General features: G+C 45.6%; 1 protein-coding gene and 1 pseudogene across 1 annotated transcript; both read left to right on the top strand.

Annotated features, from left to right (window-relative positions):
• The first annotated feature begins 4,214 nt into the window (after nt 1-4,214).
• LOC136481627 (DDT domain-containing protein DDR4-like) lies at nt 4,215-12,162 on the top strand (annotated as a pseudogene).
• Nucleotides 12,163-13,127: 965 nt separating this feature from the next.
• Nucleotides 13,128-18,156, top strand: LOC136481719 (DEAD-box ATP-dependent RNA helicase 27-like). Its single transcript, XM_066479057.1, has 12 exons — nt 13,128-13,785; nt 14,020-14,205; nt 14,603-14,788; nt 15,807-15,890; nt 15,997-16,038; nt 16,128-16,217; nt 16,301-16,600; nt 16,679-16,717; nt 16,796-16,903; nt 17,010-17,078; nt 17,158-17,283; nt 17,738-18,156. The coding sequence occupies exons 1-12, from the start codon at nt 13,222-13,224 to the stop codon at nt 17,924-17,926; spliced, it is 1,983 nt and encodes a 660-aa protein (XP_066335154.1). The 5' UTR covers nt 13,128-13,221; the 3' UTR covers nt 17,927-18,156.
• Nucleotides 18,157-26,997: the final 8,841 nt, after the last annotated feature.

Here is a 26,997-nt window from a genome sequence, read left to right as displayed (position 1 = left end):
TTGCCATCACCAAAATGGTAATCAATTCCATCATCATCAAGTTTCAAAACACTTATCAAATTTCTACACAAAGAGGGAACATAAAGTACTTCTTTAAGTCTAAGTACAAAACCATTATTCAATTCTAAAGAAAAATCTCCAATGGCTTCAACATTGGCTTGCACTCCATTTGCAACTTTAATCGTTCTTTCTCCTCTTTGCAAGGTTCTCGTCCCACTTAACCCCTGTAAGGAATTTGCAACATGAGTAGTTGCTCCTGAATCAACCCACCAAGTGAATTTATCATAACATAAATACAGGGATTCATCTACAAATATAATAAATTCATCACCTTTCTTTAGCAGAGATTTCAGAAAGTCTAGACAATCTCTCTTGTAGTGTCCCTTCTTGAAGTAGTGCTTGCACTGATCTTTTTCAGCTCCACTATACTGCTGATTCTTAGAATCCTAAGGTTTCTTTCCTTGTGAACTGGAGGAAGAGGTCTTATCCCACTTAGGTTTTCCTTGTGGTTTAGAATTCTTGCCATTAAAGTTCTTTCTTTTGTTATCCTTCACAAAATGAGTAGATTCACCTTGTGAGGACTTTATCCTCTCCTCTTTTTGAGCACACATTGAGATGAGTCTTTCTATGTCCCATCTTTCAGGCTGCATATTGTAGTTCACAATGAAGGTGTCATATTCTTTTGGCAAAGAAGTAAAAATCAAATGAATCAGGAAATCATCCTCCTTCAAATTCATTTCTTTTAGCTTAGATGCTGTAGTGTTCATCTTCAAAATGTGCTCTCTTATGCTACCACCAGTGAATTTCTCATTCACAAGCTTCTTAATCAGTGAACTTGTTGTGGCCTTGGTAGACCCAGTAAACTGACTCTTGATTTTCTCAAGATATTCTTTGGCAGTAGCACATTCAGGGATTGAGCCCCTTATCTGTTCTTCTATGGTGGCTTTGGCTACCAACAGACACTTGCGGTTGGAGAGAGTCCATTGCCTATGTTCAAGGTCATATTTTATTCTTATTTTAGTATGATCACGCTTTCGAGCAGCGAAATCAGCGTCAGATTTATTGTCACCTCTCACTGGGTCCTCTGGCTCAGTAGGACACGGTGAGGTGATGGCAAAATCGACCTCTCCCAACGCAAGTTCTAATTCATACTTCTCCCGCCACACACGATGATTGGTTCCATTGAGTGTTGGGACGTTGGCAATGTTCACAATGCATTTGCCTCCTGAAACCACACCAGAGTAAGTAAGAACATTTATACATAAAATTTTATGCTTTAACTCAACGTTGGTCAAATTAAAACTTATAATTCATCCATGCAAACATTTTACATCACCGTTGGGCAGAAGTAAAATTAATGCACAATTTCTCATGGATCAAAAAATTATAATATTGTTATTAACAACGTTGGTCAGAAAATAATAATATCATAATCGTATCAAAATTATCAGAAATTCATTTCTCTTAAAATTAAATTATCCCGTTGGTTCAAATTTAATCAAAGAGAACAATAATTATCATGCACAGCGGAAACATTAATAATCTTTTCATATTATTGTTTTCTAGAAGCACTAAAAAATTCACTGTTTTCTGAGCAAAATATCGTTGGATAAAATTTACACAGAAAATTGTGTCAAAATCATTCAAATTCATCAAAATATGCATTTAAAATTGCTTCTGGAAAATAATAAGAATTTTTTTTCTTCTTCTTTCATTTCAGCCCAGCGCGGCCCAAGACGCGCTGAAAACCGGCTCGGCCCAGCTGTCCTCGCGCGCACAGGCCGCACCCAGGCTGCAACCTGGGCCTGGGCCGGCAAAGCGCCGCGCGCGCTCACGCCCGCCTGGGCCGGCGATGGCCTGAGGATCCGTGGCCGTTGGTTCTGATCAGACGGTCGCGCGCCGTCTTCGGTCGGATTAAAACCAACGTCGCGCCGGTGCCGTGGAAACCCTAGGTCATTCGGCTCTTGCTCTCTCTCTCTCTTCTTCTTCGCCGCTCTCTCTCATCTCTCTTCAGCCGCAGCAGCGAGCCACAACCGAGAGCGAAGGAGCGACGAGCGAGCGGGCCTTTGCGCCGTCGCCGACCCCCTCGCCGGCGCACGTGCTCCCCAACGGGTGAGCACGCCGCCGTCGAGCGGCCTGGCCGCGGCGCTTCCTTGGCCGAGCCCGGCGAGCCAGCGCCCCTGGCTCAGCTTCTTCTCCCACGCCACGAGGGTGGCCTCGGCTTCATCCCGCACGCCGGTGCGGGTACGGGGAAGTACCGCACGACGGCGGTCTCTTCCTCTCGGCGAGGGCCAACCGCGCGTTCTTTGTCCCGCGCGGTGGCGATGCCGCCGGCGGGATGAGGGCCCAGGTAGGACCCCATTCTTGATTTATGTTAGGGTTAGGGTTAGGTTGACCGATTTGATTTCTTCCCTCTTTTTTTTTGTTCATCCGAATGGGAAAACTAGGGTTAGGGTTAGGGTTTCGACCCTTCTTTCTTTCTTCTTCCCATTTTCCCTCTTTCGAATTTGTGTCTAGGGTTCTCAGAATACGACCCTCCCCTTTTCCCTTCTTCCAATTTGATTTGGGGAATTAGGGTTAGGTCTTAGGGTTCGGTTTTCTATTTTCTTTCCCGATCCGCATCAGATCGGTCGGTTTCACTTCCCTGATCTGATTTCTTGTCGAACCGTGGCTCCGGTACAGAGTTCGTTTTAGGCATATTCATCAGATCGGGATACATAGTAGTAGAATAGGTGTTCGAGATTTTCATGAGAGGCAGAGAGAAGGGGAGTGAGATGTAGCAAACTATCAAAAGCCGTAGTGGTCGAAGCTCCGACCGGGGTTTCGTTAACGGACGCCATCTGCGCGCCGGCAGCGACGTTCGGTGGAGAGGGAGTCGGCGCTGTGGCGTCCTCAGCGGCGGCGTATGCGTCGGGGTGGCGTTGCCGGCGTCAGTGGTGCTTCCCGTCGCTGGCAGCGCCCCTTCTCAAGATCGGGTCTAGGGTTAGGATGTCGGTGGGGTGACTGGCGGCGCGGTGAACCTCGTACTGCGAGCCCCAGCCCCCACCTTTCCTTTATAGCGCTGTGCGACGGGGGCTCACCAACCATGTAGGGTTGGACGCCCCCGATTAGGACGCGAGAACAAGGCCCAAAAGGCCGTTGGGCCTAACTGGTGGGAGATCAAACCTAACATTATTTTGATGAGGCTCTCATTTTTTTCCCCATCTGAATCTGTAAGACTGTTTATGCTATTCATGTATTCCATGGAATTTCTGCAGATCGCGTTCGTTTGTCAGAAGAAGGATGAATAAATCAGTTCTTGTTTTGATGCTGTGTTTTTGTGCTTGTGTCCTGAACAAATCCATCCAAAGGCCATCCTTCAGGTTGCCCGAGTTTTGGATTCAAACTTTCAGAGACCTCGACCATGCCCAACTAAAACCTCGCGAAAACCCAGCACAACTAGCGAAATCTCTTTTTTACCCCTGGCCTACAAACGCGGTAACGGTTCTGTTGATGAGACTTTTCCCTATGTGCCATTATAAAAGATCGTAATCCCCTGTGTGCCCCTGAAAAAATTCAGCGGTCTTCAGCGCCACTACTCCAACTTTTTCGTGTCATTCATGCCACTTCCGTCAGTTTGGGCTCTAACGCCGTTAAACTGCAGGAGTGAAAAGACGAAAATGCCCTTAAGTTCAAATATGTTATTAATTTTTTTTTAGCATCTTAACGACTTCAAATGAAAAAACTCAAAACTAGAAAATTGTAGATCTCGTCGAGATCTATAATTTTCATATAATTTTTTTTTTCATTTAATTTCGCAAAAAAAATAATATGATTTTTCTAAGATATATTAATCATATCAAATCATATTTTTTTTGCGAAATTAAATGAAAAAAAAAATTTATATGAACATTATAGATCTCGACGAGATCTACAACTTTCTAGTTTTGAGTTTTTTCATTTGAAGTCGTTAAGATGCTCAAAAAAAATTAATAACATATTTGAACTTAAGGGCATTTTCGTCTTTTCACACCTGCAGTTTAACGGCGTTAGAGCCCAAACTGACGGAAGTGGCATGGATGACACGAAAAAGTTGGAGTAGTGGCGCTGAAGACCGCTGAATTTTTTCAGGGGCACACAGGGGATTACAATTTTTTATAATGGCACACAGGGAAAAGTCTCTCTGTTGATCTGTTCCTCAACACCCCTCCTGATCTCGCACACGAAATCCCGCTTTCACCCCCGTTCCATCTTCCTTTCCCCTCCTCACTCCAGTCCTCCCATGGCTTCCACTGCCACGGCGCGACCTGCTCAGTCTGCTCGTTCCCCTTGAGTCTGAGACCTCATCCCCGACCGAGCCCTGCCCTGATCCCGACCCCCGACACACCCTCGATCCGGCCCGTCCCAAATCCCAACGGGGTCTCTGGGGATGGCGGCGGCCTCCCCGCCGCAGGATCAGCAGCAGCCGGCGGCGGAGGGGGCCGTTGCGCGGGAGGACCTCTCGGCGCTGACCCCGAGGAGGGCCCGGTTCCCGCGCGCGTGCCACTACCGTCCGAACGCGCCGCAGCCGACGCCCACACCCGCGCCCGCGCCTCCGCCACCGCGGCCGAGGCGGAGCGGGAATGCGGGGGACGAGACGCCGGAGTATCGCGTGGTGACGCCGCTGGTAGAGGAGCCGTCGTCGCCCGCTGAGCTGCCGCGGTGGAGATTGCGCGGCATGTGGGAGCTCGCCTCCGTCCTCAACTTCCTCCACGTAAGCGCTCTAGTTCTTCCGTGCCCTTCAGCCTTCAGCTGCTTCTACTCTCCATTAGGAGCGGGCTTAGTGATTAGGTTTCAGAGTTGATTTTTGGGTATGATATGGTTGATCTGCTTCGGAGCGGCAGGTGTTCCGGCCATTGCTGAACATTGCGGTGGAGTTCACTGCGGAGGAGCTGGAGGACGCGATCATAACGCCCAATGGCACGTTGGATGACGTGCATATTCCTCTGTTAAAGGTGAATTCGTAGCTTTCTCGGTAATTTTTGTGTTCATCATGAATTTTAAATTTGCTGCTGCTTTCAACTGCCTATGGAATTGGGGAGTTTTTGGGAAAGTTATGCTGTTGGGTGCTCGCCATGATGCCACATGCTGTGGTGTCTTGGGCTACGCATTCTGTATTTCTTGGCAAATAATGTTTCTGCTGGTATAGGAGTAGTGCATGCTACTACTACCACTTCCTACTCCATACTTGCAATATACCATGCTGTGCTGGTAATTTTGCTAAGGGTATACATCTGTGTGGAACAGAACATATGAAGAACTTCACTCATAAAGGAGTTTAGCATGTTTTAGGATACATATGCCATGTTATGACAACTCTGTTTAGCATGTTTTAGGATACATATGCCATGTTATGACAACTCTGTTTGGTTTGTCCATTATAGGTACTACTAACTAAAAATCATAGTAATAAACAAAATTTCAAGTATCTTATAGGTTTCGATGTGCTTCTTAATTGCATTTGTAGTCAATTCCTCCAGTAACTCGAATGGCCATGGGACGTGGAACATGGATAGCGGTGTTATGTAAAAAATTGAAGCACTGGTGGCATTGGGTATATGACATGTTCCCCGCCAAGAACAATTTTACATAAGGGATGAAACTGCATTTGGTTGATAAGCTAATAAAGATTAGAACTGCAGGTTGCAGGAGGCGATCTACCGATTGTTGCCTCACACGGGTGAGTTAGTATCCAGGCAGTTCCATAACTGGATCTGTAGATTAATCGTAAATATGATGACTTTACTCACCGTATTCAGAGTGGAAACTGAGCTGTACAAGGCACTTGAGCCAGGAATTCGATTAGTGATCCTGAAAGCCATATGTGATATACGCGGTGAGGTATGCGCCCTATTATTCTGTGAAATATTATAAATGTTACAATTGAACTAAAGTGTAATGTATTTCGCTTTTGTGGAATCAGACCTACTGCCCTGCATTTGGTTCATCTTTTCTAGGGCTGCTGAGCTGATTATAGTCTATTATCCTCAATTTCCTTGTCACATTCAGTGTCTTTGTGGATTCTGCTAGATATTATATTGAACCTTGATTAACTAGTATTGTACCAATGATCTATGTCTAGTAAGTTGTTATTTCCATGTCTGTATATCATCCTACAAATCTGCAATTAGGCATCATATCATCTAATTTAAGTTTGTCGAAGATGTTGTGCTTGCTAAATTCAAAATGATGCTGTGAAGCACGTGAAGGTTCAATGATAATCCAAGTTGCTTTAGGAGCCACAACAGCAATTTATAAATGAGTTTTTGGTGAAGACAAAACATGTCTGACAGCCTGAGAAGGGAATAGCCCTTCAGGTGAATCGAACAAAAAAACAGGAAAACGAAACATATTATAGCAAAACTTGAGGCAGGACTGCCTCTCTTTTAGTGGTGGGGTAGTGAGTGAATGCAATTTCGATCCAACATTCTTTAAAATTTGTGTATTCCACTTTTTGGGAGACCACATAGGCATCTCTTTCGATCCAACATTCTTTAAAATTTGTGTATTCCACTTTTTGGGAGAGAACATAAGCAACTCTTGTCTTGTGTTCCTGTGTGAATGAATTGTGTGGTTAATAACAAGAGGCTTAGATATGTGCTTTGTTTGCTCTCCCAGATTCCTATTGAGATGCCATGTGACACCCCTTGTGAGCTGGTAAATGCTCTTACGGCAATATTGGGAATTGTTTAGAAATGCTTGTGAATAGCTGCAAATGTAACAATTAAGTTACCTGGTCATGAGCATGTTTTATGTAGGTTTCTTCTGTTTCAAATATACACTGAGCCGGGTAGCTTTCTTCTTAATGAAATGACATGCAGCTCTTGTGCGCGTTTGAGAAAAAAAACCCACTGAGATGCTAACACCTATTTTGCAGCAAGAGGACGTTCGGAACTTCATTGATAGTTCTTTGAAGCATGGTTATCATCTTTCCATCTTCCGTAAAGAAAGAATTGGAGGAGATTCACATGGAATCTCATACTGGTGAGCATACAGTAACTTTATTCAGATAGTATTTTTTATGATCTGGGGCATCTCTACTCAGCTATTTAGCTATTGCACTACAGGTATGAAGATGACCCAATCCTCGGGCATCGGTTGTATCGTGAAATTAGACGAGTGGAGCGTGTGAAGGAGTCAACAAAAAAATCTAAAGGAAAGGGAGTTTCTACTGTTCCGGTTATCTCCTATCACTGGGAGGCTGTAGCTTGCAACTTTGATGAGTTTAAAATAGCCGCAGTAAGTTTTGAGTTCATCTTATATTTTCTTGGGTAGTCTATAAGTTAATGGAACAATTGATTGATTCATATTTGTCCATAGATCACCATCCACAAGTATCATTATGTTCTAACAAGAAGATATTGTGATTCCTGTGATAATAATGTAAAACATGGTGTTCATTTCTTTGTGTGCTTCTATGACTTTGTATCATGACTAATTAGTTATTGATTACTGGTTCATCTGTTCCAAATAGTAGATTGTTTTGGTTGTCTTAAGTCAAACTTATCTAACTTTGACCAAGTTTATAGAAAAATATGTTGACATCTATAATAGCAAAATAAGTGCACTATCAAGACATTTCATGGTGGATTTAATGAATCTAATTCGATGTTGTAGATGTTGGTGATTTTTTCTATAAACTTGGTCAAAGTTATTGAAGTTTGATTTAGAGTTAAATGCACCACAGGCCCCTGAACTTGTAAGCGTGTGTCACATAGGTCCCTGAACTTGGAAAATGCATTTCTGGCCCCCTAAACTTGTTAAGTGGTACACATAGGCCCCTGAACTTTGAAAATGCATTTATGACCCCCTAAACTTGTCAAGTGGTACACCACAGGCCCCTGAACAGTAACTTTTGCTATTTTTCCAAAACTTTTTTAGAAATCCATTTGCAACGCTCCGTATACACAGTCATATATATATATACGGTACAGAGCAGCAGGGCATCCATCAGGCGATATGATGCAGCAGGGTGAGACAAGAATGCAGTAGCCAGTAGGTTTGGCATTGAACGTGTAACTGCATGCTCGGCGTGCATGCCTTGGTACAACGGCGCCTGACTCGCTCGCTCTCTTGTGCCTGACTGCCCCTGCCTGCTGCTGCCTCCCTCCATGGATGGAGAGACACAGGGAGAGAGAGAGAGACAGACAGACAGACCTGCGCGGCTGTGCCACCGCTGCTGCCGGCGTCTGGCCGGTGCTGCTGGTGTTGTTGGCGTGAGGAAGAAGAGAACCGGTGCTGCTGCAGTGCGCGCATGGCATGGCGCATGCGACCCAGGCTGAGGCCGGCCGGCCGGGTGACCGGGTCAGGTCAGCCACGCACATGCATGCATGTCCATATAAGTCGCCATGCGCACACCTACATATATGTTGTCGTAGCACGTAGTACACCGCACACACATCAGCACATGCATGCATGCATTGTACGTACCAGTGACCGACCACTCATGCCAACGCAGCAGCAGCAGCTCCGCCGACCCGGCCGGCCTCACCCTGCTGTATCATATCGCCTGATGGATGCCCTGCTTATATATATATATATATATATATATATATATATATATATATATATATACACATATACGGAGCGTTGCAAATGGATTTCTAAAAAAGTTTTGGAAAAATAGCAAAAGCAGGGGCCTGTGGTGTACCACTTGACAAGTTTAGGGGGCCAGAAATGTATTTTCAAAGTTCAGGGGCCTATGTGTACCACTTAACAAGTTTAGGGGTCTAGAAATGCATTTTCCAAGTTCAGGGACCTATGTGACACACGCTTACAAGTTCAGGGGCCTGTGGTGCATTTAACTCTTTGATTTATGACAAAAATAAAACCACCTACAGCTTGGAACAGAGGGAGTACCAATCACACTTGGGGTATCTGTAGAAAATGCTCCTTTTCAGAATTCCTATTTTTTAATATATTTTTTAGGTAGGTCCAGTTTTTTTATATTTATTATGATGCAATTATGCTGTGATAAAAAAAAATGAATTCATGACATCTATCATATTAGCTTGGGATATGTTAGGCTGTTAGCACAAAGTTTGGAATTTAAGTATTTCACTTGCATGTATCCAAGCCACATGACGCTGTTGGGGTTATTTTGAACGAAATGTGTTTTCCTAAATCCACTTCTGACTTTCTGAGTGTGTCTGCACAGGTCACACTAGAATAGCTTATCTATAGTAAAGTGGAAAGTTTTTGTGACGATAAATATATTAGAATTTCAAAGAACAGTATTAGTAATTTTGCTACTGATGAAACTGCCAAAGTTTGATGATTTAGTTGTCTTCTGCCTATCTTAAGCAGGAAAAACTCTTTTCAAGTAGGAACAGGACAGAAGTCTCTCTTGGGAAGAAGCTGACGTTCAATTATCTTCCAGAGATTGAAAAGATTCACAAGGTATTCCACTGCAGTTTCCAGAGAGTTAAAATTATTAGCAATGAATAGGATGCCTTATTATTCTCATTTTGTAATAAGTTACCATTATTTACTCTTGCAGAAGAAGGAGAAGTTGCTAAAAAAGCAACAAAGAGAAGCCCTCCTCCTCGATAGCTACTTGACGGTGAATGGTTTGACATCTGTCCGCTCTCGTCGTGAAAGAAAACGTGTGACTTATACTTTTGGTAATCCCAAGGCTCAAGTTAATGTTTTTATTAATTAATTTAGCTAGCTAAATCAGGGTTTCCCAGATTTCTGCTGATGAGCTGCTACAGTTTTCTGTTCATATAGTCATTCCTTTACATTGGATGTTTGATTTATCATTTCCTGCAACCTGCATGAGTATTGTCATGCCAATACTGTCTCCTAATCATACTGTGATTTGAACTTGCTAAGCTTAGTCACACAGCTTTAAATATGGCCTCACTATCATTTCTCATATGTTTCTCATCAGCAGAATAGTAGCTAAGTGCTGTATTTATTCTACCTTGCTGGTATGTTATCTGTAGTATCATATTTCAACAATTTATAAATTTCAGCAACTCAGCAAGATTTTCCCATTTCCTAGTAAGCTGTTAAAACTGCTTTGATACCATGTTACTAAACTTGGAGGTTTGAGAAGATGAGCACTCCATTAATGGAGATGGCTACACTACATATAGAGAAACCCATGGGCCATATGAGCCTATAGTAAAAGGGCGTTCATCCACTTAGCAAAAACTTGTGTTCAGGTCACGATACTACTGCAGATGCTAACCATTGTCACCAAAGATTCTCTTTAGCTTAAATGTTAAAAGGTTGTTTGGTTGCTGGCCGCTGCTAGCCATGCAGGCTGTGGCGCCGCTGAAGGATGTGGTGGAGAAAAAGGCTGGCTTATTCAGTAACCAAACAACAACCAATTTCTCTGTGGCAGCCACATGCAAGGTGTGGCAAAGTGTGGCCAGGAACCAAACACCCCCTAAGTGTTCATGTCATGATATTTTTTGAAGGGGACATCATGTTTGTTAATGTGCACTAGTGCAGAATTTCATTCTAAAAGCATTCTATCTATATGTTCATTCAATGTATTTTGCAGTGTATATTGGAATAAGACCAGTATGTATACGTTTTTCTAGTTTTCTTAATTTTTTTTTTCTCGAACACGTAGGAGAGCTGTGTACTATTGCATTAATAGAAGAAGATTATAGTTTTATTAATGATTTCCTTAATTTATCATGCAGATGATTATGATCGTTCAATAAATGAAGCCATAAAAACAATAAAGTAAGTGGATTTTTCTGTTCTCAGTAGTTCCATCTATTTATGAATTTATAAAAAAACACAAAATCATGAAGCAACTTTCTGTTCTATATTTTTTACAGGAAAAATGAGAATGCTGTTGAGATTGGCCCCTCGCCATTATGCAAAGGATTCTATGGAGAAACTCCAGCGAAGTCATATTACAAAGCAAAAAAGGGTGAAGGAAAGGCTGACACTCTCCATCGCAGGTAACTCCTTAACTAATGGTGTTTATCTGTTTCTTTTCTAGAACAGATTAGACTATTAACTTGTGTTGTGCCGATGTAGCTACAGGCAGAGAAAAAGATCTCAAAGGTACACAAAAGACTATGTTGAGGCCGTATCAGATATTGACCTAGATTTTGACAGTGATGATGATATCATGGGTGAAGCAATCTATGATGAAGAATATCTTAGAAGAAGAAAATGGCACAAGGCAAGCCTTTCTGAAAATGATGATGAGTTTCAGTTGGTGCAAGTTGCCAATGATGGTGATGATGAAGTGGATCATTCTTTGAGTGCTAATGAAGGCACAGAAGAGCTCCAATGGTACAAAAGATCTCCACTTCTCATCCCTCAAGGGACCAAGTTGAAATCTATTGATGAAATCCAAATTGGCATCAGACGCAGTAAGCGCTCCACCTGCACCTGCCCACGTATTAACTATCAACAGCTTGATACTTTTGGTGCAAATACAGAATTTGGGAAGTCAGAGATGCAATGCATCAGATCCGGATGCTGGTTCTGACGCACTAAATGATATGGAGCTGTCAACAAGTCAAGACCGAGAGGAAGAAGACAATGAAGTAAATAAAGCACAGCAGCAGTGCATAGAGAAATCAATTGTTCCTGTCAGTGAGAGTAGAAGTATCCGGAGAAAATTCCTCGACCTAAATGAGCTTGTGCCTAGCTGGATTTGATGATTCTTCAGTCTTGGTGAAAGATGAGCACATGAATAACAGCCGAGAAAAATGTTCTGCAGCACATTAGGGTGCTGGGGAAGCTCTTTTTGTCACCTGGGTATCAAATACTGGGTGGAACTGCTCGCTTAAGCATGGACCAACGAGAATCCAATGAGGTGGTGATGCAACATTGGTCTTGTTTCGGCAGACTGCTGCTTACTACCTCCAGTGTCATGCCAGCGAGGAGATGAGATGGTCCATGAGTGCAGTGGCTGAATTCCCAGCCCATAAGCCCTATCTGATACTTGGAGGTCTTGCTGAGATGTGCACTAGGCACACCGCCGCAATTGGCGCTGTACAATTGTCACAGCTGTACGTGTATTCCTCCATGTATATACAGTGATTGGGAGCAATAGCGTCTTCTGGTTTCAGGATGCCTACAATGCCTATGGGCAGTTGTCTCTTTTTCTTCGTTTCTCCCCATTCTGAGCATCTGAAATTGGGCAATAAACTTGATTCAACTGTAGCCTTTACTTATTTCTGTATGCGGTCATTAATACTGCTCGATCTTAGTTAGTAGTTTAGTACTACTAGTTACTAGTTATGTACTACTTGGAAGGTGTACTTTCATGACTGGTTCTTCGCTATTACAGCAGGGCTGGCAGAGCTTTCGTTCAACAGTTTGTGGATGGGGACTTGACGTTCGTGCTTGTTAGCAAGTTTAGGGCTTTATCATTCCAAAATACTGACAAAAATTATCTTAATTTGTATCAGACTTGTCCAAACCATATTCGATTTATACATGATCCAAGATTGGCCTCCATGCAAAAGCTGCCTCACTTTTGCATCACCAGGCAGCGATCTTAGGCGTTATTCCAGGCCGTTGCATCACCAGGCAGCGATCTTAGACGTTGAAATCTAGGCCGGTTTGGTTTGAGGTTTGGCCGGCGAAAGCCTCCCAAACCATAGAGGCCCGGATCCAAGCGTCTAGACATATGGTCTGTTAGAGTTCTAAAAACTTTAGAACATGTGAGGTGGACTAAAGTTTAGAGCTAACTTTAGATCATCTGTTTGAAAACTTTAACTATAAAATTTAGAGGTTTAAAAGTTTAGAGGGGTGGATCCAAATATGCCCATATTGCTATGGTGTTGTACACTTGTACCACTGTCTAGGCAGGACGTTGCTCTACACACACACAAAAAAAAAAAAAGGTGCAATGCAACGTACTACGTACCTATTTTTTTTAGCAAACGCATCCCTGCGTGCCTGGGATGGAAATGCGGAACCGTAGAATGCAAACCCGAGAAGATTGTTTTTTAAAGAATAAGTAATAAGTAAATGAAAAAGAACAGAAAGTCTCCAGAAAAGAGGAACATTTTTGTTTTAGGCACATAGGCCCACATCCTTCGTTGGTCGGGCGCGTTTGGCATGACCGCATGTGCCTACAAGAATGAACAGAAAGCCTGGACGGTGAGACCCCTGCCGTTAATAGCAACCCTCCCGCCGTTACGCGCGGATCCTAAAACCCTAGCGAAGGTGAGCTTTCCCCTTCCCCAGCCTGCAGCAGCCGCCGCCGCCGCCGCCATGTGCCCGGCAGCCGCGACCACGAGCTCGGCCAAGCCGTCGAAGAAGCGGAAGCAGCCCGTCGTCGCCCCGCCGGAGTCGGACTCTGAGGAGGAATCTGTCTACGACACCGCCTCCGACGATGGCGAGGAGGAAGAGGAGAGGCAGGAGTTAGAGAGCGAGGATGAAGACGAGGAGGTGGAGGAGGGGAGCGAGGATGACGAGGAAGATGAAGATGAAGATGATGACGAGAGCGAGGTGGAGGAAGAGGAGGCGAAGGAGAAAAAGGAAAAGGAAAAGGAGGAGGAGGGGGTGAAGGAGACGGTGAAGGAGAAAAAGGAAAAGAAGGACAAGAAGGAAGAGGAAAAGAAGGCGAAGAAGGACAAGAAGCAAGAGGAAAAGAAGGCGAAGAAGGACAAGAAGGAAGATGAAAAGATGGCGAAGGAGGACAAGAAGGAAGATGAAAAGAAGGCGAAGAAGAGCGAGGGGAGTGGGATTCTGTCTAACAAGCTCTTCTCGGAGCTCCCCATCTCCGAGCTCACTGCCAAGGCCATCAGAGAGATGAACTACACCCACCTCACCCAGGTACCGCCTACCACTGGTTAAAACTTACCATTGCACATCGTCCCAAAGAGTTCTTTGCGGCTTCTGTTCCCAGTGAAAATCGACAATTGCTTAGCTTCTTTGTTTAATTTTTTGCAGAGACAGACTGCATAGACGTTAATTATTTCTGTGAAAGTTTGTGTTGTCTGATGCTCGGTTTGATTTTAGTGCTGATGATAGAGTGACTTAAGATTGTGGTTGTTTTCATGCTAGCAGATTCAAGCTAGATCAATACCACATCTGTTGGAGGGAAAGGATGTGATGGGCGCAGCCAAGACTGGCTCTGGAAAGACTCTTGCATTCCTTATACCAGCGATTGAGCTGCTCTATCACCAGCCCTTCTCACCGAGGAATGGAACTGGAGTTATTGTGGTTTGCCCGACACGGGAGCTTGCTATCCAGGTATATGATGGTTTATTCATACAGACTGTGGTGCAATAATAGTATTCCTTTCAGTTCGGCTCACATGTTTTAAGGCTGTTTCAAACTGAGAAGCAATCTAAGTCAGATGTGTCAACTGAGATATGGTTATACTGCTTTCTTAAGACAAAGTTGTCTGAAATTATTGGACAATGTTCATGTTAAAGTGTTTTTGGATAAGCTGCAGAAAACTGTCCTTAGTGCTGCTGTTGCCATAATTTGGCAAAATATGGAACTTAAAAATGTATTATTTACATATGTATCAATATTTTGAATTTTGAATAATTGCAATCTCTATGACCTTAAACCCAATATATTGTTAATGAATTGAACCTATGTATTTCACTATTCTTAACCGTCGCTGATTTATTTTATCCAGACACACAATGTTGCCAAGGAGTTAATGAAATATCACTCGCAAACTCTTGGATATGTCATTGGTGGTAATAATCGAAGAAGTGAGGCTGATCAGCTTGCAAAGGGGGTCAATTTATTAGTTGCTACCCCAGGCAGGCTTTTGGACCATCTACAAAATACCAAGAGTTTCATATACAAAAGGCTAAAGGTAATAAAACATAATGTTTTAGCACTTTCCTTGAGAAGTCTGAAGGAAATCTGCTTGTAGCATGCATATTTAAGTTGCCATGTCAAATAGCAGTAAACTTGCAGTAATGTACCTACTTTTTGCATCATCGGTCCTGCTTGTCCACTATTACAGATGCATTCTATGGTTAACGCCATCTACTGCTTTGTCCAACACTTGAAGCATGCTTGAGTGTGAAAGTAAATTATAGTCTCGAACTCTAGATAGTTTTGCTTGGACTATACAACGTATATGTAAAATTGTAAACAACACTGGTTTTCTATCTTTACCAAATCAGCTTTTATATCTGTTTCTTGTTTTTTCTTGGCTTGTTATTGGAAAATTTTCGTCTATACCACTATTTAAGGTGCATTTTTCATTTATACCACAAACCTACATCAACAATGGGTAGCACACACACAAGTCATTGACCAACCTGATGGTATAGATGAAAAGTGCCCCTCAAGTGGTGTTATGAATGAAAATTCCCCTGGGCTCTTAACCAAGTCCCTTCTCGCAACACTATTTTCTATCTTTATTTAGGCATTTTCATCTCTGTTACATGTCCCCTTTTGGCTGTGTTGTTAGTTCCTCCATGACTATGGATTTAGTTTGTCTGGAGTGACAATTTTTTTGAGGAAATCAGCTGAGAATTGTTTAGGTAGCTTGAAGTTGTTTGTACCGCTCTCACGGCCATCCCTAAAATTTAATATTATATTTTCTGATGGAAAAATGTGTTTTAAACATACGGTTTGGATGGGATGGTCTCAAAACATTTTGCCCTTGATCAGGCCCAAGCCTGGCGCAAAGCCCAGAAGATTTGGGTGTACTGGGCTGGGCAGCCCATATATTAGCTTGCTGGCTTGGTCTCGTGTGCCATGTTATTTCACCATAGGGAATTGCCGAAATGGAAAACATTATTCATGGTCATGAATGCCAATATACCATGACTGATTGATCCCCTGTCCAACTTACTTTGTGTATCTCTGTAATTTTGTAGTGCCTTGTAATTGATGAAGCTGATCGCATACTTGAGCAAAACTTTGAGGAAGATATGAAACAAATATTTAAACGCCTTCCCCAGGTACATGAGCTCTTCACTTCTCATTTCACATGCATATTTCAGATTTAAACTTTGCACTGACATAATGTTTTATCTTTTTTGTTGGATCATTATGGATGGAATGCAGAATAGGCGGACTGTTCTTTTTTCTGCTACGCAGACTCCAGAGGTTTGTAGATCTTTTATGCTGATTGTAGTCAAACTTTTCATTCATGATTTCTATAGATTGCTCTTCTTATGCATTGACGTATCCCACAGGTTGAAAATTTTGCTAAATTGTCATTTGAGAAAAATGAAGAAAGTAAAGAAAAACCTGTTTATGTTGGAGTCGATGATGATAAGTCAAAGGTAAGGAATTGATATACCTGGTTATTCGATTATCCTTCCTAGAGTCTTCTGTTAGAAAAAAAATAACTTTGGTACTTCGTCAGGCTACTGTTGAAGGCTTGCAGCAGGGTTATTGTGTCATTTCTAGCGAGAAAAGGTTCCTGGTTCTGTATGCTTTCCTAAAAAAGAAACAGAATAAGAAGATCATGGTGTTCTTTTCATCATGTAATTCAGTAAAGTTCCACGCAGAACTTCTGAATTTCCTTGGTATAGAGTGTTCTGATATCCATGGGAAACAGAAACAGCAGAAGCGAACTACTACATTTTTTAGCTTTTGCAAGGCAGAAAAGGGTATCTTATTGTGCACTAATGTGGCTGCCCGTGGACTTGATATTCCTGACGTGGTGAGGTTTTGACTTCTTATTTTTAAACACTAAACCTAATTCTTATTCGCGGCTAACGGAAGCATCTGATTCCTTTAGGATTATATTGTTCAATATGACCCTCCAGATGAACCAAAGGTTGGTGATTCTCAACAGAGCCAGTGAATTTTTCTACACATTGCTTGCTATAATTGTTATTTTGAATTTCATTTTCAGGATTACATTCACAGAGTTGGTCGTACCGCACGTGGTGAGAAAGGCAAAGGAAGTGCATTACTACTGTTCTTACTACCAGAAGAATTGAAATTCCTAATTTACCTGAAGGTATGTGTGAAAAAGATAATATAATACTTGTGTCCTGTCCCCCCCCCCCCCCCCCCCCCCCCCCCCCCGAATTAAGAGAAATCACACATTTATTGGTTGTCTGCAGGCGGCCAAGGTTACCCTGACAGAATATGAGTTCAATCAAAAGAACGTGCCAAATTTGCAATCGCGCCTCGTAAGTAACCCCTTTCAAGACAGCTGAATTATTTCAGTACTCCTTTTGTCATAGTGTTATAACTTGAGTTGCTAAGCAGGAGAATATTATTGGTGAGAATTACTTTCTGAACCAGTCTGCCAAAGAAGCCTACAGATCCTATGTTTTGGCATACGACTCTCACTCTATGAAAGACATTTTTAATGTTCATCAACTCGACCTGCAGGTAAATATTCTGCAAAGTTTTCAATCATTGCACAACTGATATTACCTAAAGTTTAGCTTATTCCTTACTACCAAGCTAGCGGAGAACACAGATATTACTTGTCCTGTTGGTGTAACATAAATGCTGATATTTCATATACTGTCTCGCATCAGTGTCATGGGAACGATCATGAGTTAATTTCATATGGGTTTTGTTTATATTCTGTCACGCATTAATGTCATGGGAATGAGTTCATTGCATATGGGTTTCATATACTGTCTTGCATCAATGCCATGAGAATGAACATTAATTGCATATGTATTGACAGGTTTTGACTCTACACTCTACAGAGAACTCATCGAGTTTTTGTCAAATTCCTTGTTTCAGAGAACTTAGTGAACTTTATTTGCATATATTGACAGGTTTCGATACTCAACAGAAAACTCACTATGTCCAATTTCTTGTCACTTTGCAGAAAGTAGCAGCGTCATTCTGTTTCAGGAATCCTCCAAAAGTGAATCTGAACCTGGATAGCAGTGCGGCAAAACATCGGAAGAAGATGAGGAGAGTAGATGGTGGGAAGAGGCATGGCATCAGCTCTTCGAACCCATATGGGAGGAAGGACAAAGACAGCGGTGATAAGCGACAGTTTGCGAGATTCTAGAAAGAGCGTGAGCGTTTCACTTTGTTTGTGTGTTAATACCAGAGCCTCTAAGTCACCTGGCTTTGGAAAATTTTGACAGACCACTTGATGGTAAGATTGGATGAGATGCTAATTTGGTTTGTCAATGTCTCTGTTTGCCTGCTAGTGTAGACGTTTTCTTGGGGTTTTACAGTGTGGTACCTGTACGTACTGGAGCAACAGTCTATTCCAATCCAAGGAGAATGCTTGCATTTTTTATTAACTGGCAAGGCGCAAAGGGTAAACGCGCGTGCCAATTCGTGTTGTGGTTTCCGCGAAGCTACCGGCGCCCTGTTGGAAATTTGGAATGGTGAACAGCGGCTGGCTATCGTCCATCCAATCTACCCAAACGGCATTCCTTGGTGCCGTCGCGCAGCTTGGGCTGGGCGGGCGACGGGACGACCCCGGGGCCGGTGGCTTCGGCCTTGTTTAAATTTAGGACTTAATCCAGAACGTCACATCGAGGATTATGTCGTATAGGGCGTTCGAATACTAATAAAATAATAAATTATAGAATTCGTTAGTAATTCACGAGACAAATTTATTGGTCTTGTTCACTTTTCTTATAGTCTGTACTTTTCAGCTTGTTTTTTTAGTCGAAACAGTGTTTTTCTCTCACAATAAATCAGTCGGAACAATGTTTTGGCTTGTTTTTTCAGCGAAACGAACGGGGCTATTAAGTCTAATTAATCCGTCATTAGCACATGCGTAACTGTAGCACCATATTGTCAAATTATGGATTAATTAGGCTTAAAAGATTCGTCTCGTAAATTAGTCGCAAACTGTGTAATTAATTATTTTAGTCTATATTTAATACTCTATATATGTATCAAACATTCGATGCGACAGAGAGTAAATTTAGGAGGAACTAAACCAAGCCGCGTCTCGTCCGCTGCGTGCCTGCGTCCGTCGCCTTCAGTATGAGTGGCTTTAGGTGGCCCCAGTGACCACGCACCCGCGTGTCCCCGCCGCCCCACGGCCTGCAACCGTGCGCGATCCCAACGGGCAACGGCGCATGGTGCATTGCCTGTCGCTTTTTTCCCAATTAACCTACGTATCACTCGAGCATTATTTGCGCTCGGCTCACTCGAATCTTCAGCCGTCGGACGTGTGCTGCAGAGTCCATCCACCTGTACACGTAAGCCTGTTGTCTACAAGCCTCTCCACACTGCGTGAAGCCCAGCCCAATCTTATCCTTCCCATCTTTATCCTCTTCTATCCCTTCCATCGTAGCGCTCTCCTCCATTACCCACGCGCGCATGCTTCGCCCAGCGCTGCTCACCTGCGCGACGACTCCTGCGCCTTCTTCCTCTGCTCCATGCCCATCGGCTCCGGCGTCCGGCCTCCTCTGCTCGGTCGTGGGCGGCGCGACGGCGGGCGTGCCTTCTTCCTCTGCTCCCCGCCTGTCTGTGGGACGGCGCGATGACGGGCGTGCCTTCTTCATCTGCTCTTCGCCCGCCTCCTCCGCCTGTAGCTCCGGCTAGCGCTTCTCCCCTGCGGTGGATTGCTAGTTTCTATAGTATCTGTGAGCTACATTGACACTTACATGCTACTATTACTAGTTTTACATTGTAGGACGCAATGTAATTTGTTCAGACTGTACGTGTAAATTTCTTTTTTGAGTGGTGTAAACTTATCTGTTTGTTGGTGTAATTTACTTTAAGTTTGTAAATATGCATTTTGGAATTTGTATTTCTTTCCGTTCTTTTTTAATTTCTTCCAATTTTCCTTCCATAGAACATATCTGATTATTTTTCTTTTATTTTTATTTGCATTTTTAAATCTGCTATATGGAATTTGTATTTCTTTCTGTTTCTTTTGAATTTCTTCCAATTTGCCTTCCAATTTCGCTGAAACGGTACGATAAGTTCATGCAACAGGGCCAAACTTCGATCCAACCTACTAGAGTTTGTAACTGAGGTGACCTTCTCACCCTTGGCTAATTAATTTTGGAAGTTGTTATATTCCAGGTGTCTAATTTTTTTAAGAATTATCGGGGACCAAGACTAGGGTACCCGAAGAGGAGGAGCTAATGACCATCAACATCGATTCATTCGAGCAGTCAAGAGCGCGACTACAGCTCCAACCGACCCCAGGCGCGTAGGCTCCGTCTCGCTCGACCTCTGAGGAAGAGCTTCGTCTCGCCCGACCTCTGAGTGAGGGCTTCGCCTCACCCGACCCTGAGGCCACGGGCTCCGTCTCGTCCGACCTCGAGGCCGCGATCTCCACCTCGTCCGACCCCGAGGCCACGATCTCCACCTCGCCCGACTCTCTGGGGGTGGGCTTCGCCTCGCCCGCCCCCGTGGGTGCGGGCTTCGTCTCGTCCGACCCCTTGGGTTCGCACTCCGTCTTGTACCGATGGAGACCCATTCCGCCACCAACGACTCTAGGTCTAGGCGTATGGGCCTAGGTCAAGACTATGACATCAGGGAAGAGACTGGCATGCCTCGATGTAATCCGTGGCCATGACGGGCCATACCAGAGGGTTCACATCAAGACAACGTCGGGCGTGCCGGTGCTGTTCTGCCTAACCCTTGTACGAACGGTGACAGGCGCGTCAGTTCACCACGACGTCCGTTAGGACGGGATTGAATGCCATGACTGGCAGACGACGTCTGCGCGTGGCGCTAGTGATGGATAGGGCCGTAATGTGGAGCTATCCCTGTTGACATCTATAGGGTTGGTGGGACCCACATGAAGGAGAAGAAGGACCCGGTGATCCTAGAAGCTTCCCCCCTCTCTCGTTCTTCTTCTTTTCCTCCGTTGTAACACGTGCTTTCCCTTGACCTATAAAAGGAAAAGCAGGGCGTCCCTTGAAGGGGGCCAATCCGATTAAAAAATTGATCAATCGAGATCGACACAAGAAGCACGACACGAGCACTCGGTTGAGCAGCGATCGAGCTTTCAACACCTGTTCACTTCTTTCACCAGAGACTTAGGATCCTTTCTCTCTCTCGCCCGTTTATACCCCCTACTACAAATTTTTAGTAATAGTAACACGAGCAACAACGATAAACTGGATGTAGGGACTTTCTGTCCAAACCAGTATAAACCTCGTGTCCTCTAAGCACACCATCAGAGCCAGACGCGCAATAATACAAATTCAGTCATCGGTGGTAACTCGAAACACTGACAGTTGGCGCGCCAGGTAGGGGCCTTTTGCGCGTCTCGACGCCCACTTTAGGTCTCAGATGGTCAGTCACGGTGCCAGCTAGGTCCCGAGCGCGCATGTGCGCTTTGGGGACCTAGACTTCATCATCACAATAGAGGAAGAGTTGGCCAGGCTCTCGCCGCTGTCCAACCTCTCCATTGCGTCGGCCTCGATGCGATCGCCAAGGCGCTTGAGGAACTACAGCTACACGCACCAGAGGCCCATGCCCCTGGGAGCGACCAGCTGCTCGGCTTTGACTATGGGAGGTTAGAGCGCTAGCTCGGTGCCTTCCTAGGACCCCGACCGTCCTGGGAGGACCTACGCCACCTCACCTTCTCGTTCGCCAATGTTATGGCACAGCTTGCTGGAGGAGAGCCGCTCTCTCCGGAATACCTCATCCGGAGCACTGTCTAATCTCCGTAACACCATAGAGACCGTTGGTCACCTTATGGTGCAACGCACTCCTCCATCCCCCATGAACGACGAGTTCGTGGGGATGACCGAATATGTCGCGGAATCTTTCCACGACCTCCTCATAGGAGAATCAGAGTCGCCCTCCAGCTCTGACTCCAGTAGGGGAGCCATCATCTCTCACATGAATGTTTCATGGCAGGTACCCCTGAGGGACACATTGAAAGCATACACGAGGGAGAGGCTATCCCGACAAACGACTTCAACGACGAGGTCAAGAGGGATGCAGGGGCCTCACCTCGCCTGCGGGTAGAGCAGCTAAAGGCCCGACACTAAGAGCTCAAGGAAGCATGACTCCAGCTTGAGCCAGAACACGCGGAGCTCGAGCGAGAGATCGAACGCAATGGAGACGGTGGGCGTGCGCGTGCCGTGGCCCATGACGTGAACCAAAGGATCATCGAGGATGATGAAGCCCTCCCACACTTCACCCGGGCGAGCCAGAACATCGCTGCTATGGTGCCCTTGCTCTGGGGCTTCTAGGGCCCACGACGCCAGAGGATCATCAGGCCCATCGCAAGATTCACACGCTACTTGAGCATTCAGCGGCACAGCAGGCCGAGAGCTCACTGTCACAATGATGCGAGCTCGATGCTAGCCAGTGCACACCCTCAGAATGACCCAACAAGGACGCGTCAGTCCACCATGCGTCGCAAGACAACAGGCCACACACCGTGGTCTCGGTGCATGAGCGTCTCGGGCACCACCGTGATACGCATGACACCCTAGATGCCCGTAGGTGTGCCCGCGGTGATGCGAGGGAGGGGGCTAGCCATGGCTACCACCCTTGTCATGGTAGACGCTACAACAATGGTGAGGACCAAAGCTCGAGCCCAGACTTGCCGAGACCTTAGGCCTTCGGTCGACACATCCTCAACGTCGTCTTCCCACCATGGTACCGACCAACATCCTAAAATACTCTGGCAAAATGAACCTCGAACTATGGCTTAAGGATTATCAGCTTGCTTTTCAAGCTGGTGGAGTGAATAATGATGATTTTATTATCCGCAACCTTCCATTGTTCCTGGCCGATTCGGCGCGAACGTGGTTGGAACACCTTCCGCCCAACAGAATCCAAAGTTGGACAGACCTAAAAGAGATCTTCATGAGAAACTTCCAGGGCACATACACGTGTCCTAGGAACCCCTGGGATCTCAAAAACTGCCGACAGAAGACTAGAGAAACCCTTTGTGGGTACATCCAGTGCTTCTCCTGATAGTGCAATGAGCTGCTCAACGTCGCCGATGCCGACGTCATAGGAGCTTTCCTATCTAGGACCACCTGTGAGTCCCTGGTCCATAAGCTAGGATGTAAGTGCCCATGAACCACCAAGGACCTCCTCGACATCGCCACCAGCCACGCCTCGGGCGATGAGGCGGTCAGAGCGATCTTTGATCGCCTCAAGGGCAAGGCAAAACAGGATGAGGACGCTAGCGAAGGCGCTTCCAACCGTTCTAGCAAGAAGAAGAACAAGCAATGGCGTGAGGGCTCACTCATGGCCACGACCGACCACAAGGGGGTCGAAAGCCCGCTGAGGGTACCCCAAACTACTTCGAGAAGCTGCTCAAAGGGCCATGCTCGAACCATGCCTTCCCCATTAAGTATCTATACAAGGACTGCGACCTCTTGAAGCGGTTCTTGTCTGGAGGCTCCAATAAGGGGGAGCATAGGGGAGACCCCAAGCCAGCCACAGACGACGCCGAGGGGAAGGATGGTGGCTTTCCGACACTAGATGGCTACCTCATGATCTTTGGAGGCTTGGCGGCCTACGACTACAAGCGCTGCCAGAAGCTTATGCGCCGTGAGGTCTATATGGCCGAGCTAGCCACACCTTTCTTCCTCCGATGGTCAGAGTTTGCCATAACCTTTGATCGGACCGACCACCCGGAAAGCGTCCCGTAGTCAGGACGATATCCGCTCGTGGTCGACCCGATCATCGGCATGAAGTGGCTCACCAAGGTACTGATGGATGAAGGAAGTGGCCTCAATATCATGTACACTGAAACACTCGATGCCATGGGCATCGACCGAGTGCGTGTTCGGTCGACTAGGGTGCCTTTCCATGGCATCATGCCTAGAAAGCAAACTATGCCACTCGGGTAGATCGATCTGCCCGTCACCTTTGGGGATCCATCTAATTATAGGACAGAGACCCTTACCTTCGATATGGTCGGGTTCCATGGAACCTACCATGCCATCCTGGGACGTCCATGCTACGCGAAGTTTATGGTCATCCCCAACTACACCTATCTAAAGCTACAGATGCTAGGTCTATGCGGGGTCATCACCATCGACACCTCCTTCTAGCGTGCCTACGAGTGCAAGGTCGAGTGTTGCGAGCATGCCATGACAATTGTTGCCTTCAAAGAGCTCACGGCCATCAGGAAGGAGGTTGCCGAAGAAGCACCTGACCCCAAGTGGTCGGCCGAGTTTTTTGAACCTATAAAGGGCGCCAAGGAGGTCCTCATTGACCCTAGTGGCTTCAAGGGCAAAGTGGTGCGTATTGGCACCATGCTTTCCTCCGAATAGGAAAGCGCTCTCGTCGACTGCCTCCACACCAACAGAGACATCTTTGTGTGGAAACCCTTGGACATGCTAGGCATTCCGAGAGAAGTCGCTGAGCACGCCTTGAAGATTAGGCCAGGCTCCAAGCCAGTGAAGCAGCGCCTACGTCGCTTCGATGAGGAGAAACATAGGGCGGTCGATGAGGAGATTGTGAAGCTTTTGGTGGTTGGGTTCATCAAGGAAGTATACCACCCTGAGTGGTTAGCCAATCTTGTTCTTCTACAAAAAAGTGTGGGAAATGGAGAATGTGTGTTGACTACACGGGTCTCAAGAAAGCATGTCCAAAGGATCCATTTCCTTTGCCATGCATAGACCAATTAGTCGAATCGACCTCAGGGTGTGAAACCCTTTGCTTCCTTGATGCGTAGTTCGGGTACCATCAAATCACAATGAAAGAGTCTGACCAGCTCACGACATCTTTCATCACCCCATTCGGATCGTTCTGCTATGTCACAATGCCGTTTGATCTGGAAAATGTGGGGGCTACGTACCAGCGTTGCATGCTCAAGTGTTTCAGGGACCTCATCAGGTGAACCATTGAGGCCTACGTGGATGACATCATGGTCAAATCCAAACAGGCTGACCAGGTCGTCACTGACCTAGATCAGACCTTCATGAAACTCCGAGCAAACGACATTGAGCTCAACCTCGAGAAGTGTGTTTTTGGGGTCCCTAGGGGTATGCTGCTAGGTTTTATCATTTTCGAGCGTGGCATCGAAGCCAACCTAGAGAAGATCTCGACCATCACGAGGATAGGCTCGATTCAGAACATAAAAGAGGTGCAGTGAGTTATAGGGTGCCTTATCGCGCTCAGCCGCTTTATCTCGTGCCTCGATGAATGAGGTCTCCCCCTCTATTGGCTCCTGAAGAAGGCCGACCATTTCAAATGGACGCCCAAGGCCCAGGAGGCACCTAACACGATGAAAGTAGCTTCTAACGAAGGCCCTGATCCTAGTCCCCACGATCGATGGGGAACTGCTTCTGCTCTACATCGTGGCCACCACGCAAGTGGTCAACACCACCTTGGTGATAGAGCGAGAAGAAGAGGGACATGCCCTCAAAGTGCAGCGTCCCATATACTACATTAGCGAGGTCTTGTTCGATTCTGAAACCCACTACCCCCAAATCTAGAAGCTCCTATACGCCACCCTCATCGCTAAAAGGAAGTTGCATCACTACTTCAAGTTGCATCCAGTGACGGTCGTGACATCCTTCCCTTTCGGCGAGGTCATCCAAAATAGGGATGGCACGGGAAGAATCCCCAAGTGGGCACTCAAGCTGATGGGTCAAGGCATTTCATATGCCCTCTGGACGGCCATCATGTCCCAAGTGCTAGCTGATTTAGTTGCCGAGTGGACCGAGGTCCAAATGCCGTCAGAAGTCATCGATTAGGAGTACTGGACGATGTACTTCGATGGATCACTGATGAAGAAAGGCGTTGGCATGGGGCTAGTCTTCGTTTTGCCCCTCGAGGTACATATGAGGTACATGGTTGAAAGCTCTAGTTTGGTTTTAGTGAATTGATGAAACCCTAAGTGCTAACCTAGTTTATCAAGTGATCATGAGATAGGTAGCACACTCCAAGTAATAAAGCAAATGAAGATCATAGCATGATGATGATGATACCATGATGATGATCAAGTGCTTGGACTTGGAAAGAAGAAAGAGAAAAACAAAAAGCTCAAGGCAAAGGTATAAACCATAGGAGCTATTTTGTTTTGGTGATCAAGACACTTAGAGAGTGTGATCACATTTAGGATTGATAGCCGTACTATTAAGAGGGGTGAAACTCGTATCGGAATGCGGTTATCAAAGTGCCACTAGATGCTCTAACTCATTGCATATGCATTTAGGATCTAGTGGAGTGCTAACACCCTTGAAAATGTTTGTGAAAATATGCTAACACATGTGCACAAGATGATACACTTGGTGGTTGGCACATTTGATCAAGGGTGATGAAGTTTGGGAGCAAGGGTAAAAAACTCCACTGGCAGAGTGTCCGCCCGTAGAGTGCAGATAGTCCGACGGTGCCACCGGCACCCTAGATAGAAAAGACAGAGGTCACTAGAAGTGACTAGACGCTGGCCTCGGTTAGACCGACGCGTCCGGTCAGATGTATCAGAGAAGATGCTGGCGTCGGTCAAACGACCGGACGCTGGGTCGCTCTACGACCAGACGCTGGTAGGGTGCGTCCGGTCAGTGCTAACGTACGCAGACATGAGACGCACAGAGGAGATGTCGTCTGATCGAACGCTGGCAGGGTCTAGTCAAGCATGACCGGACGAGTCCGGTCGACAAAATACATTGCTGGAACCTTACTAGAAATGACCGGACGCTGGAGGCTCAGAGTCTGATCAGTTGTAGCAGAGCGTCCGATCAACAGATGACCATTGAGATCAGATGACTCCTGTTGAACGCAGTGTGACATGTGGCTGACATCGAGCGACCGGACGCTAGGTCCTGAGTCCGGTCAATCGGACCAGAGCATCCGGTCACCCCGTGTTTAGCCCAGTGAAGGGGCACAACGGCTCTGTTTCATGGGGGCTTCTATTTAAGCCCCATGGCCGGTTAAAGCTAGCACTCTTGGCCATTTTCATTGACATAGCAACCTTGTGAGCTTAGCCAAAGCTCTCCCACTCATCTCCATCATTGATTCATCATCTTTGTGAGATTGGGAGAGAATCCAAGTGCATTGCTTGAGTGTTTGCATCTAGAGGCACTTGGTGTTCGTGTTTCGCTATGGGTTTTGCTTGTTACTCTTGGTGGTTGCCACCACCTAGATGGCTTGGAGCAGCGAGGATCATTGAGCGGAGGGTGGTGACTGTCTCTGGCTCCGATCGTGGTGATTGTGAGGGGTTCTTGACCTTTC

The sequence above is a fragment of the Miscanthus floridulus genome, chromosome 1 (assembly GCF_019320115.1).
Source record: "Miscanthus floridulus cultivar M001 chromosome 1, ASM1932011v1, whole genome shotgun sequence".
NCBI lineage: Eukaryota > Viridiplantae > Streptophyta > Magnoliopsida > Poales > Poaceae > Miscanthus > Miscanthus floridulus.
The sequence above is the reverse complement of the archived record's forward strand: the minus strand, read 5'-3'. Positions and strand labels throughout refer to the sequence as shown.

Coding starts and splice junctions, on each gene's coding strand:
- LOC136481719 (XM_066479057.1), top strand. CDS start 13,222: ATGTGCCCGGCAGCCGCGACCACGAGCTCGGCCAAGCCGTCGAAGAAG. Junction 16,039..16,127: donor CTGCTACGCAGACTCCAGAG/GTTTGTAGATCT, acceptor CGTATCCCACAG/GTTGAAAATTTTGCTAAATT. Junction 16,904..17,009: donor AATTCCTAATTTACCTGAAG/GTATGTGTGAAA, acceptor GGTTGTCTGCAG/GCGGCCAAGGTTACCCTGAC.